This window comes from Chelmon rostratus, chromosome 22, assembly GCF_017976325.1.
Source record: "Chelmon rostratus isolate fCheRos1 chromosome 22, fCheRos1.pri, whole genome shotgun sequence".
Lineage (NCBI taxonomy): Eukaryota > Metazoa > Chordata > Actinopteri > Chaetodontiformes > Chaetodontidae > Chelmon > Chelmon rostratus.
Genome location: NC_055679.1, coordinates 6610113 through 6623645, shown reverse-complemented (window position 1 = coordinate 6623645; position 13533 = coordinate 6610113). Strand labels below are relative to the sequence as shown.

At 44.3% G+C, this 13533-nt stretch overlaps 1 protein-coding gene across 1 annotated transcript in view; it reads right to left on the bottom strand.

Moving 5' to 3' along the window:
* LOC121625907 (proton myo-inositol cotransporter-like) overlaps positions 1 to 13533 on the bottom strand; it is a 59799-nt gene that overhangs the window by 20926 nt on the left and 25340 nt on the right. Inside the window, exon 5 of the mRNA XM_041964226.1 lies at positions 2695 to 2803. Coding sequence (XP_041820160.1) covers positions 2695 to 2803 — 109 coding nt within the window. The remainder of the gene's footprint in view (positions 1 to 2694; positions 2804 to 13533) is intronic.

Below are 13533 nucleotides of genomic sequence, written 5' to 3'. Positions count from 1 at the left end.
GGCCACATTCTGGCACGCCACACGACAACTGTGACGTGACGATGTTTCGTCTGAGAGGTGTTTTTGTAAAATAATATTTAAATGACGGCCTGTACACAGGCACAGCATGTCTTACTGGTAAATTTACAGTTCTTTATATCTCACGGAAAAAAAATGAACTCAAAAGCAAAAAAACAAGTAACTTCTTCTGGAATTGACACATCCTGGATGACTGGATCGCAGATGGAGTTTGAATGTCACTGCACAAACCAGCTGCATTGTCCTTATTAAAGCCCACAGTCGTGTTCACTCTGCACAGGTGTTTTCACTTACGTCCCCTGATTGGACCCCTCCTCCCGCTTCGTTCATGTCATGGCAAACATGACAAAGATCACCACGGCGAGTTAAAAATAGCATTCATTAACAATATAACACGACGCACTAAATTTGGGTTTGACTACACTGAATGGAAAATCTTTCCGGGACATAATTTGGACCTGGAGGTTGATGTGAAAGCTATTTCAAGTCGGAAACTCATAATTACAATAATTCTGATTGACATGAACGTGGCTTCAGCACTGTGTGGGCATGTAAGGACTGCACTTGTTTCACATTTTCCTCACTATCCTGCTAATTGTGCTGCATCTGTTGTGACAGGACAACTTCTAAATGTATCATTATGTTTAGTAGCTTTGTTTGCATAGTACTTCCTGTATATGGCTCGTGAACTTTGGTGACCTCATGTAAATTACCTGCAAATCTCTGCTCGCATTCATGATCCAATTATCCAAAACAACTGCAAACACCTGTGCTCTGATAGACTCTTGTGTGAGCTGTGTCCAACTTTTCCAAGCAGGAAATGCTGCAAAGCAGACAAAGAGCAAACAACTCAAACTGAGACATTATTGTGAAAAATTGATTGTCGGCAGGATGAGGTCTTTAATGTCAATTCTGAAGGATGTAATTATCACCAAAGGAAGCCACAGTGGATCTTTTTGCAAACGAAAGGGCAATCAGATTTCAATTTGTAGACCGGAGACACATTTTAATGGCAGGTGTAAACACGGCACAGTGCTCGGTGTAAATGGGCCACTGCTGACACAGATAAACTAGCAGGCAGACCTTTTCTGAGAGACGAGACTGGCAGATACAAAAGTCAGAGAGACAGAGGGGCGGATAGGGACCGAGCTGTGACAGATTTAGTTTGTCCCCTCTGCTGTTCGGGCTGTTAGCAGGAGATGAAGATGAATATACAGCCGGAGAGGCAGGCAGTCAATAGGTGGACACTCAGCAAGAGGCACAGGAACGAGCGTTTGTGACAGATCCAGCGCGTCGCCTCTGCTAACCGCAGCCGAATCTCTGTTCGTTTTCACGCGCTCTCCTAATCTTTGCCTGCAGTCTGACCACATCGTACGAGCACACGCGTGCCGAGGCCCGCGCTTCGCTGCAAACGCACACGCCCGCGTGAGCGCGTTGCACACACCTGACCCTAACCCATACCCCAAAGTCCATAGTGTCACATTTCCCATGCATGCGCTGGCGCACGGACGCACACTCGCCTCCGACGGTCGCTAAGCAACAGCACACATCCACAGATTGTTTACAGCGCTTGTAATATAGTTCATCTCAAAGGGGAGGCGAGACAGAGACGGATGACACAATCTCCTCGGATGGAGAGATAAAAAGAATAAAAGAGGAGGGATGGTCCGTCCCTTCGCAGGCAGTGGGCAGTAATGCGATGAGGCTACTGGCCCCCGGTGTATGATGTGTTATGAAAGATGAAAGAAATGCTTTGTGATTTCATACCATGCTGCTAAACCAAATACATCTGTCTAGATCTCTCTTGTGTTTGAAAAGGACGGCCGCTGACGCACAGGTTCAGTGTCATGCATCCTCATTGTTTTGATTAACTCTCAGGGCGGAAGAGGTAAGAACGCACTTGAACTTTCCTTTTCAGTGGCGATACGGTCGAGTGACAGGACGGACTCTCCAGTTTGATTAAGTCCGCCAGAGCGCCGTTATCAACACATGGGCTGCTTCAGGAGCGAGTGAAACGATGAAACGCAAGCCTTGAGTACTTTCTGACTATCTCTGAACATGACATGTTTCTTTGGTCTCAATCACCAAGGAGTTGCGTTGCACATGCTGCTATGTTGCATTTTAATTTACAGCGAGGCTGGTTTCACAGCATTTAGAAGGTTTGAAAGCAGAAGGATTCACCAGTAGCTCGTCAGGGATTTGCTAGCCTGACCCTCCAGCAATTTCCATTCTCTGGATTTCAACAATTGGACCGCATCACTGAATATGATCTTCAGTTTAGACTACAGCTTCATCCTCTGTTTACATTCATATGCTATAGGTAGGCTTAACTCAATACAGTTTGATCTCATATAACACTGCAAAGTGAACTGAACTAATGCAGTAAAGATCTAACAAGCTTAGTGTGAATTTGGCCTCCGTCGATAACTGTCTCTCCAACCGCACTAACTTTTGACACTGATTATTTGTTTAATTGTTGTTAATTGGTGGAGATGCACAGCACCTGCGCAGCGATCCAGCCGCTCTAACATACAGGCAGGACGCCAGTGGGTGAAAATCCTAGTTGATTTTCTAAAACTTAAACATGGTAAACGCTCCTGCTGTACGTCGTGTTTGTTCTCCTTTGGACCTGTACTGGACGACGGCGGTAAAATCACGGCGGGTGGTTCCACTCACATGACCGTGTTGATCCCCGAAAGCTGCTGGAACATCTGAAGACCACAGCCCACCAGGAGGGCTCGCCGAGTCGGGGGGTAGGTCAGCATCCGCCAGATCACCAGGCCATCTGGAGACACAAGCAAAGGCACAGCAGAAATTAATTTCAAGCTCAGCATGACGGAAATGACACGGGCATTAACAGACTTCCATTCCAAGATAAGCTACGCACCGTACGACCAAGACCCCTGATGCTATAAAAGTACGGCTGGCGTAAACTGCTAACGAGAACTGGTGTTGCGACATAGCTTCCATAATGGAGCCCGACAGTGGGGCGAGATTACTCTTGGCTTGATGTCTTTGCAGCACTGAGGAGCACATTTGCCACCGATGACTTTTATGGTTTAACCTGCTTCTGCATGGAATGGATGTCAGACTTGATGAGAGGTATGATTGAGGAGGGGTTGGTTACAGATGGCCGCCCATCCGTGTTTTATTGGATGATGTACAGGAATATTGAATGATTGTTTCATTGACTGCATGCCTCTCAAATGTGGTTGAGTCTTGGGTCAATTTCACATTTCACTGGAATTTTCATAAAAGTCAGGGAGTGCAAGATGAAAGTGGTCCTTTACAGAACGAGGAGGAAGACATTTTTGTTCAAAAATGACATAATGCATTATTTGATTAATATTATTTGACCTCTGAAGGGATATTTTGACTCTTTGGAAAGTAGACTCATTCACTTTCCATAAAAAGTGTAATGCAACTGCCGGCGGCTGCTTAGCTTAACTTAGCACAAGAATCCAGTAATTCACTGCCCCTGGCCAGGAAATATTCCAGCACATAAACCTTCATAAAACCACAATTTGTTGTTTTTTATGCTTTGGTTTCGTACTGGTTAAACAAATAAGATACGATGAGTTAATTAGTAAGTTTTAGAGGTGCTGGCAGGCAGATTTATAGCCAGTCTACTGTAGCTGCTTCACCTGTTTCCAGTCTTTGTGCTAAGCCAAGCTAACCATCTGCTTTCAGTACCTTAATATTAAGTGTGCAGACATGAGAGTGGCATCAATCTTCTTATAAATCTATTGGCAAAAATGTTTAATTTCTATGTAACTTAACAGGGTCATCAAGAACTGACACAAGCACACACCGAGAAATCACTCATTTAGTCACTTCTGTCAGCTGATAAAGTCCCATATTCATCATATAATCATGATTCTGGCGTGAAGCTGGCATAATGAGTCATTATGTGCTCACGCTGGAATGCCTTGGTTCAAGGCTCTGTGACAGCGACCACCTGCACTACTGACATTTCTTCGCACAAGACATGGAGCTTTATTTGCTCCAGGGATGCAACCCTGTCACTTTGACCTTAGACCTCCCTGCGCTGCTGGAAAAGTGGAAAAATAAAGGTCTCCCCAGAGGATCAGCATCATACATTATGGTTGTTCTTTTTCAGATAAATGTCTCAATTTGGAATGAAACAAGTATTTGACGACTGGCTTCGGCCTTGGTGGAGTCCCACTTGGCTCAGCAGCAGCAACGCACACAACACACAAACACAGATGAGCAGATCCTGTGGGAGGGGGAGTCTCAATAGTACGAGAGAGTGGATGGACAGGTATAGAGGGACACACACCGTGATCAGACAAACAAGCCCCAACACACACACAATGAAACACACAGGTGATGTGTGCCACAGTAACTCTGCAAGTGCAAGTATACTCGAGCATAATACACAAGGATGCACAAGCCTGCACATATGAAATCACACACACTCACAGGCTGATTATTTGGGAGCAGCTGTGTGTGGGAGGACTCTGGACCAGCGAGCATCTCCTTTAGATATTTGACAAGCAGACCAGACTCTGTAAAGAAGGCCCCTGCTGACACAACAACACACTTAAGCCTTCCTTTGACGGCCGCCTGTCCGACTTCTTGCAGGGACATTATCATCCTTCATTCCTCAGACGCTGAAAGAGGCTTTTTTACTTTCACCTATTTGTCCATACATTCACCGCAGGAGCCCTGTTAAAGAGATGAGAGGCAATTTTCACAACACACTCAGCAGTTAAATACACAACTTTAGGACTTGTAAGTCTTCCAGTTAGCCTCAATTTATGTTTCTTAACTAGAAACCCATATCAAAGGCCATCAGCTCTTGTCTGTTTACTCATACAGTGCCAACAGCTGCTACCAACCGCTGGGTCTCCATCCTAATGTATTGCAAATTTACACTGAATTTTGAGAGAATTGGCAAACTGTGAAAAAAAATGCAGAAAACAGGATAGAAATGTGATGTTTTTCCAGAATGGTGTCATCTCCATCAGCCTTTTCGAATGTAGTGCTTCAAATGAGCGTAAAATACAATGATGGAAACATGGCTGATGACTTTTTCAGGAGTGGCCAGTTCAAATCCTGATGTACCGGTCAGTACAGAGTGCGGATCGGTAACTGCCAGTCCACCTCCTGGGCACGGCCCTCGACCATGCGCCAAGAGGGATTAATAAAGTAGGCTTTCTCTGGGCTTATCATATGATTCAGCATCACAACAAATATGTGAGGTAGTATCTTTGTGGTTCCAAGCATCTAAAACTACACAACACTGCAGCACTTTGTCCTGCAGGTTTCCTCCTTTTTATAAAACCATTCCATGACTCCATCATATCAGCATTTACAATTAAATTCTTATTTATTTCCTACAACAACAATGCAATTAGTGTTGCGTCACAGAGTGATTCAAATAAAGATGTACATATATAACACAGGATCGATATATATGAGATTTAATATTGAGACTCCTCATCAGAACTTAATATCGTTACTTGAGCCCCGTTCTTCATATGCGGATAACTAAGCTAGCTTAATTCAGATTTTTGAAGAACTGATCTTTTTCTCTCAGGTTGTCAGTATACGATCATGTTGACTGTGTCTGTCAGTAGCTTGCCAGTGGTGATGCCAAAGTCACAGTTCAACACCATCAACAGAATATTTATAACATATCCACTTTCTCAGTGGTATAAATGTGCCACAATATCGAAACGGGGGCATTAAAGGGCCACTCTTTGATTTTACATATGACCCGGATGATGTCGTAGTGATGTCATCAGGGTTATCTCAGACTGATTTGAGGCTCTGAATTGTGTTACGAACTTGGGACGAGAGTTTGAAAGAGAAGGCATTCATTAGGCAGGGGGCATCTTATTTAAAGACACGATCCATGTGCATCCTGGGAAATGTAGGATTTAATTTCTATACTAGAGATTTAAAATTAGGATATCTCTATTCTTTTTCAATGTTATTATCTGTTAGGCAAAATCTATCCTTTAGCCTGCTTGGTTTACAAATATTTTTTTTAAAAATTGTTAAAAAATTCAGTTGATAGCATCTTTTTTTTTTAAAGTGCTTTGGAGTTGAATAAATACGCTCCTGTATGTTTCAGTCTTCATAGTCAAGGTTTAATGTGAAGCAGAGCTCTGAACCTCAGACAGTGAAGAGGAAGTGATGCTTTTATGGGCTGAGCCATTTCCATGGCATCAACCTGGCGGAGTGTGATTGGTCGATCCCAAGAGACCAGAGCAGAAGACTGTTATCTGATTAGCCGACAGGGAAATCAGGATTCATGGGCCCAAGTCAACTATCAAGACTGTGGAGACCCGATGGCCGCCCGACGAGCTAAATTTACTCGGCCAAACGCACGCACAAGCAGGGAAACGCACACACACAAACACACATTCAGATGCGATCAATCGTACAGACACAATATCTTTTCCCCTCGTGCTCTCTTTGGCATCAGCAATACAGCACACACATACCGTATGAAAGTTTTTCTGCAAAAATGCAATTTAAAGTGCAAATTTCATTCTCACTCATATAGTCTCACATACACGCACACACACACACACACACACACACACACACACACACACACACACAAGCTCACAAAACACACAGCTTCATTTCCTCAATTGAACACCACCCAGCTGTAATTTAATCAGACGAGATATTGAAAAAGACGGATGGCAGTGAAAAACAAGTCACGAGCCACCAGCAGGCCACAAGCACAGTCATTAAGTCTCAGTCAGTCTTCCACTTTGAACCTTTCCAACTGCTTTCCTTTTATTTCTGCATCTTACTCAGTCCACACGGCAACACAACCTACAGTATGATGCATTCAGGTGTAGAGAGCAGCCAGACGCACGAATAATGCAAGTTGATGATATACCAGTTCTTACGAGAGCTTACTGAATGCGACTGTAAAACACACAAAACCCAGATGCGGACAGCACAACACACACACACACACACACACACAGGAAGCTCACTACAAAGGCATGACTCTCTTCTCTTGTGTCAATCTATCCACACGAGCTCTGTGATCATCCTCCACTATCGCTACCTGCACAGATCCCCTTTGATTTCCCATCTTATCAGCATTCAAACCAGCAAATACTAATAACCTCACTCTAAGACCATCACGTGGTTTGTTTTTACAGTGAGCAGCACAGGCCTGAGATGTGCTTTTCACCCTCTTCTTCTTTCCCTCCCCGGCTTTGATATTCACCGAAGGAATCTCCAATTAGCTCTTCTCCTCGGCTACCTGCTTTCGGGAAACACCTCAACATCTCCACGCAACAACCCGCGCGGCCAATTAGAGCGCCCGTTTAGCACCGCTGGTCCTGTCAGATGTGTCTTTTTATTCATGCTTCAAACACGTGCCACAGTCATCCTAATGAGGCATACAGCGGGGCAAGGAGGGAGGAGGGAGGGCAGAAACACCGGCAGGCAGGGATCCATCCGCAGGACTCGCCATGATTCCTGTGGTGATTTGTAAATCCTTTGTAAATCAGTGAAATGTATTTCTATCCACGGGTTAATGCGCGGTCAACAGTATCAAGGGAAAAGCTGGTGTTGAACAATGGCCAATCAGACAAACAAAGAGGACCAATGAGGCGTTTGATGGATAAAGAAGACTTGTAAAGATAGTCAGTCTATAAAAGAAGAGCTATTTCCATCCACCCAATCACGTGTCCTCAGGAAGTAAGTGGCTGGAAGCGGGTTTCACTCGCATAACCAAAGGGGCTGCAATCAAGGACTGAAGCCTGAACAGGCAATCTGCAGCCCTCCTCCCTCAACCCCCACCCTCTAATTATTCCCTCTACATACTTCCCCTCGCCTCTCCTTTCTCACCTCTCCTCCGCGTGCTCATCAGAGTAGGATCACGGCACTTGGCGCTCTACGCGGGGAAGATCAGAACAGAAGGTCAGGACAAATGGAGAATAGGAATTAGGTCTATCACTGCAGTGGCTGTTTGTGGAACCACTGTGCAGCCCATTTCACGAAATTAAAAGAAACTGCTGGTGCATGTTAATGTTACAACTCAATCGCCACCATGTAATCAAGCTCTCCTTAAAGCGACACCAGGAAAAGCTTTTATGCTAAAATGCCATCATGTAAAAGGACAAGTTTGTCATTTTGGGAAATGCACTTGTCCGCCTTCTTGCTGAGAATTAGATGAGAAGTCTGTAAGATAAATATGAAGCTACAGCCAGGAGATAGTTAGCACAGATTAGCTCAAAGTTTGCCTCTGAACAGAATTTAAAAACGACAACTTGTGGTCTTACAGGGGGGTTATGTGTTCTTCACGGCTTTGTCTTGGCTGGAAGCAGGGACATCCTGCCGTCTTGTCATCACCATGAGGTTGCTAGGCAACAAACGGCACATTAAAAGCACAAAGTGTCAAATTCCCGGTTCACCTTTCAAACGAGATATTAACAGGTTCATCTGTAAATTTGCGGGTCGGCAGATTTTGTTACTTTTGGAGATTAAGCCTTTATGCTAAGTGCAGCTAAGCTATGTTGTATTATAAAGATTGTAGTTATGAGCAACCAAACAGCAGCAACACCTCCCACTTGGTGAAACGTCAGAAGGGTTTTGAACTGGAGGTGTGCACAGTTTGTTTGTATGTGGCTTCACTTGCCAATGAAAAGCTCAAAAAAGTTCTGAAAACCAAAAGACTAGTGACTGCAACATCTTGATATGATGCATACTTTTTCCCATTCTTGCAACATTGCATGAATGCAGCACGTAGTTTCACATTTGATTGATCGCATATGAGCGTGGTATAAACCTTTTCACCTGCCACTTGGTTAAAAAGTGAATGAGGGCATTTCCCAAAGTATTCCTTTAATCTGGCTAAATCACTCTGAAAGTTAAACAGCGGTTACTGAAGACACTCTCAGTAAGATAATTTTGGACAAGCGGGTAGAATCAGTGACTCAGTTAATTCCTCATAAGGTTGTTAACGTGAAAATATCCCCGTTTGGACAGCTGCGAGGGAATATGATTGCACACACTGAGGTAATTAAACTGAGCATTTCCACGTTCACGCTGGGCCCTTAAGTCATCGCTTTCAGACTGTAAACTCTGTAGATCGAAGTTTCTTTGCAACATTTTTTAATGAACTAAAGTGAGTGTACAGCACCGTGAACCGCTGTCCTCAAGCTTCTCATTAATACCCTTTGATTTTCAGAGATAAGGAGCCTTTCTGCTGTTTTCTCCTCCTGGGTCTCTGTATTATAAAAACATTAAACTTAACATAATAAAGCATATTTGACTTTGGAAAAATTACATTAGGTCAATATAACGTACACGTTGAGTTTGAGGGTATTTCTGTGCCATTTGATTTAGCAGCCCATAATATCTGCTGACATCAGCTGGCGTGTGGACAGGAAGATGAAAATCAAAATCAGCCAAAGAAGACGCTGTCAAGCACTTGTAAGAGAGGCAATCCTTGCAATTCAAAATCTGCTGCATGTTCTTTGGGGAGCGGGCATCTGTTGGTTGTTTCCTGGGTAATTGAGGGTCACTCTGGACCTGTAGCGCCGGGGAGAAGCGGCATCTAAAGCAGGGCTGATCAAATCATGTCGGTAGCAACGAGTCTTGTCTGCAGGTGCAGGGGAGCAGTTGTGTTTATCTGAGGGCACCGAGGGGCCAGCGGCTGCCAGGAGCTGAGCACCAGACTGACAGATGGATGGATAGATTCTCACACACACAGTGACTGACAGGGATAAATGCACAACAGTGGCACTGGAGCCTACACTAATTGAACATTATTAGATATTATCATATGGTATGCATACGCTAGCATAGCAGAATATCCTCAGATGCAGCAGGTTTGGAAATGTTGTCAGTGCAGGCTGTGAAACTGAAATCAGCACCTGATGTTGAAAACTCTTCCGCACAAAAGCAGATGTGAACAGCTATAGACAGTTTAAGGCTGCAACCTGAGGGAATATCACTTCTTATAGAGTCAGTTAAGAAAAAAACAAAAGCAGAACCAAAGATATGGCACTGTTAACTCCACCACCAGTTTTGATCAGATTTCGCAGTGTTATGCGAGTAGCCGCTAACGTAGCTCGAGCAGAGCTGAGGAGCGGGCTTCAGAGGTCTGCTGAGCTCACTTCTGACTCATGCGCAATTGTCGGTGGAGTTGCAGATTCGGTTTGACCTTGCAGCTGCTGCTGAAGACGAGCATCTCTTACTAAAACTAACTAAACTAAACTGAAAGGCCCTCTTTAAAACGCGTTGACGGAGCGAGCCGCTTGCATGCACACAAGCTGAAGCGTTAGCTTTCATTCCACAGCTGATTTTTACTCCCACATGTGTGTCAAAACCAAAGAAAGTCCAGATGATGAAGCGACCAGCTGTATCACAGCAACGCAAAGTGTTCCTGAAAGACTTTCTGAAAAATCTTTAGAAAACTTATTGTGATGAGTTGGCCCCTTTAATGTATTTCTTTAATACAGCTAAAAGATGGCACCTGGTGTTGTGGAAAACAAAGGAAGCGAGGCCCCAGTGGAATAGCAAAGACAGAAACTATAAACCACGGGGAGCTGCCGTCTCGTCTGAAGCAAACAGTGTTTCTGATAGCTGCGGAGTCTCGGCGCGAGTGTCAACAAAACCACCGTCTCTCCAGTTTGAAACTAATCACATCAAAGGAATCAATCAATAGAGCGCAGGAGGTTGCCTTTCAGGTTTTCCTGTCAGTCTGTTGTGTTGTTTCTGTCCATCTCTGCAGCCTGGTGGCTAAAGAAAGACGGCTGCACAAAGGCAGAAAGATAGCAGCGGTGAAGTTTCTCCATCTTGGTTTGAGAAGTGTTGAAAAGTCACCGCCTGCTTATGTAACCCACACTCGGATCATACCAGCGGGCGCGCGGTGCTACCTGAAGTTGAGGGGAGGACACGACGCAGAGGCGCATTCATTTTTAAAACTCCATCTGATTTTCCAGCTGAGGTTTCTATCACGCAGCCTTCGCCGCAGACATACTGAATGCGAAGTAGCGCATGACAAAGTTCAAGGATAGCTACCTTTCATTTTATGAGCAAGAAGTTATTTTCCAGCTCTGGATGGCTGCTCAGTGGGTAAACTCCACCTATCTGACAGTCTGTGTGCAAGTTTCAACAAATGTTATGCAAGAATCAGCTGCTATTGCTAGTTTGACCCAAAACTGGTGGGTAGTGAAGTCCTGAGGGAGTGGAGAGGAAAGAAATGTGTGAGAGAAACAGGGAATCTTCACGGCCAAAGGGAAACAGGCAGAAACACACACACTGTGAGTTTCATATCTCATTATTCTGCAGCAGATTTGGATGCACGCACATACACATATGCATTTTTTAATAGCTCTATGACACACGGACGATATGCCATTGTGAGAAAAAAGCTGCCTTTGAACTAAATATACACTCAAATTACACATTCAAACACTGTAAATACTTCTCTTTTTTTCACACATTCTGTCTTATCTGGCACGCAGGGATTTTCTCCTGCAGTCCGAGCCAACTTCTGCGGCGTCAGAAATCCATTATCGCATTTGTAAACTGTGAAATAACGCAGCTGGCCCACACAACACACCGTGTTCGGGGGTGGGAGAGAGGCTGGCTCGCTCTCCATCCATCCATGCAGGGTTTGTGACAGGCGCAGAGGGGGAATCGTGATGGATCTGCCATCGCACAACTCACCTCGCTCAATTATTAATAAGCTGCTTAAAACCTACAGGGGAGCAGAGACGTGGAGAAAGAAGCTCTTTTCTTCTCTATTTGTCACTGTTGCTTTTCCTCGCCTTTTCTCCTGCAACGCGGTGACCCACGCAAACTCAACACAGCCGGCAGCAACTCAAGCCTAAGAAGCCCTTATTCATCATCTTTTTCATTGCACAATTTCCTAACAAAGGCACTGGTCGTGGCTGGCCAGTTTAAATCTACAGAGACATCATACTTTTTGTTTTGCTGACTGACGTGGATGTAACTTGGGTTGATGACATACCTGCACGAATGGCAGAGGAAGACAGTGATCAGAAATGTGGACGAGGTGTGAACACGTCACAGTATACCAGTTTTTGCTTGAGTACTTCAGGGAGTGTGATTTCTCAAAATCGGTGTCGGAGTGTTTTTATAGTAGGTGTTTGAAATCAGTGTAATGTGCAGACACATATTGTCACCGGGAAACTCAAAAAACATGAGTGCATGAGTACCTGCTGGCAGAACTATAGTGAATTAACCAACGACAGCAAACATAAAGGCCACCTACTTGAGTGCGATTGGATGCTACAAGCCACACGGCTATGCCTGAATAAAACAGCTGACAGCCATCAGCTAACACAAGCTCGACTTCAGAGCTCAATTGTGTTCCCAAACCAGCAATCCAGTCAAAACTCTCGCTAGAAATAAAACTTTTGGACTCTTCACAGCAGGTCCTCAATTAGAACAAGGTCCTAGCTGGCCAGAATCCTTGTTAAAGCCACTGCCCTTCATGTGGTAGCACTCGCAGTCTCAGTTTTTTTACTTTTACTGTAGGGTGTCAATCTTATCACCGCCCGCTTTCTAGACTTCTAAATGTTATGCTTGTTCAATTCCCTTGCTGTCACGCAGAGCACTTAATACCAACAAGTTATTAACATACTGCACTTCTGTGTAAATAAAGATGAATACAAGTGACAAGAATTGAATGGGACATAAGTGAAATACTAGTAACACTGAATGCTTTCTTCCTGTCAGCTCTCCGAAGGGGGGTGTGATTGCTCGGGTCAAGAGTCAATCACGAAACAGATGGCACATATTTTGAACGCAGACAGAGGGTGGAGAGCTGCGCACCAATCTGTGTAGATACTAATACCAAACATGATTCACATCAGCAGAGTGATTGGCGACATCGGCGTTCCTGAGAGACTCGCTGGTAAAAGAGTTTGTAAAGCTGCAGGGGAGCACAGTGTGATCTGCATTTCAAAAGGTGCAGAGATGACCTTCATGTCTGCCGGGTGCCGTGACTTGTGATCTGAATCTTATCTGCTTTTCCTACAGAGACAGTTTAATTGGGCAAATATGTTTTTATATGAGAGGAGAGGAGAGGAGAGGAAAGGAAAGGAAAGGAATGGAAACGGAAAGAAAGGAAATCAGAGGGTATCAGAGCAGCGAGAAGGAAAGGAGAAGAAAGGAAAGGAAGGGAAAGAAATGGAGGGAAAGGATTGGAGGGGACTGGGTATCAAAGAGAAGGAAATGAAAGGAAATGAGAGGGAAGGAAAGAAAAAAGAAGAAATGCAGAGAAAAGAAAGGACAAGTGAGGAAGAGAAAAGAGAGGAAAGGAAAGGCAGAGAGAGGAAGTAGAGGGGAGGACATGAGAGAAAAAGAAAGAAAGTGAAAAGCAAGGAGAGAACAGTTAAAGACAGAAGACAAGGAATGGAAGGGAAGAGGGGTAAAGGAAAGGAAAGCAAAGGAATGAAATTCAAAGAGAAGAGAAAGAAAGTGAAGGAACGTAAATTAAAGCAGAGAAAAGGAGGCGGGAAGGGAAGGGAAATG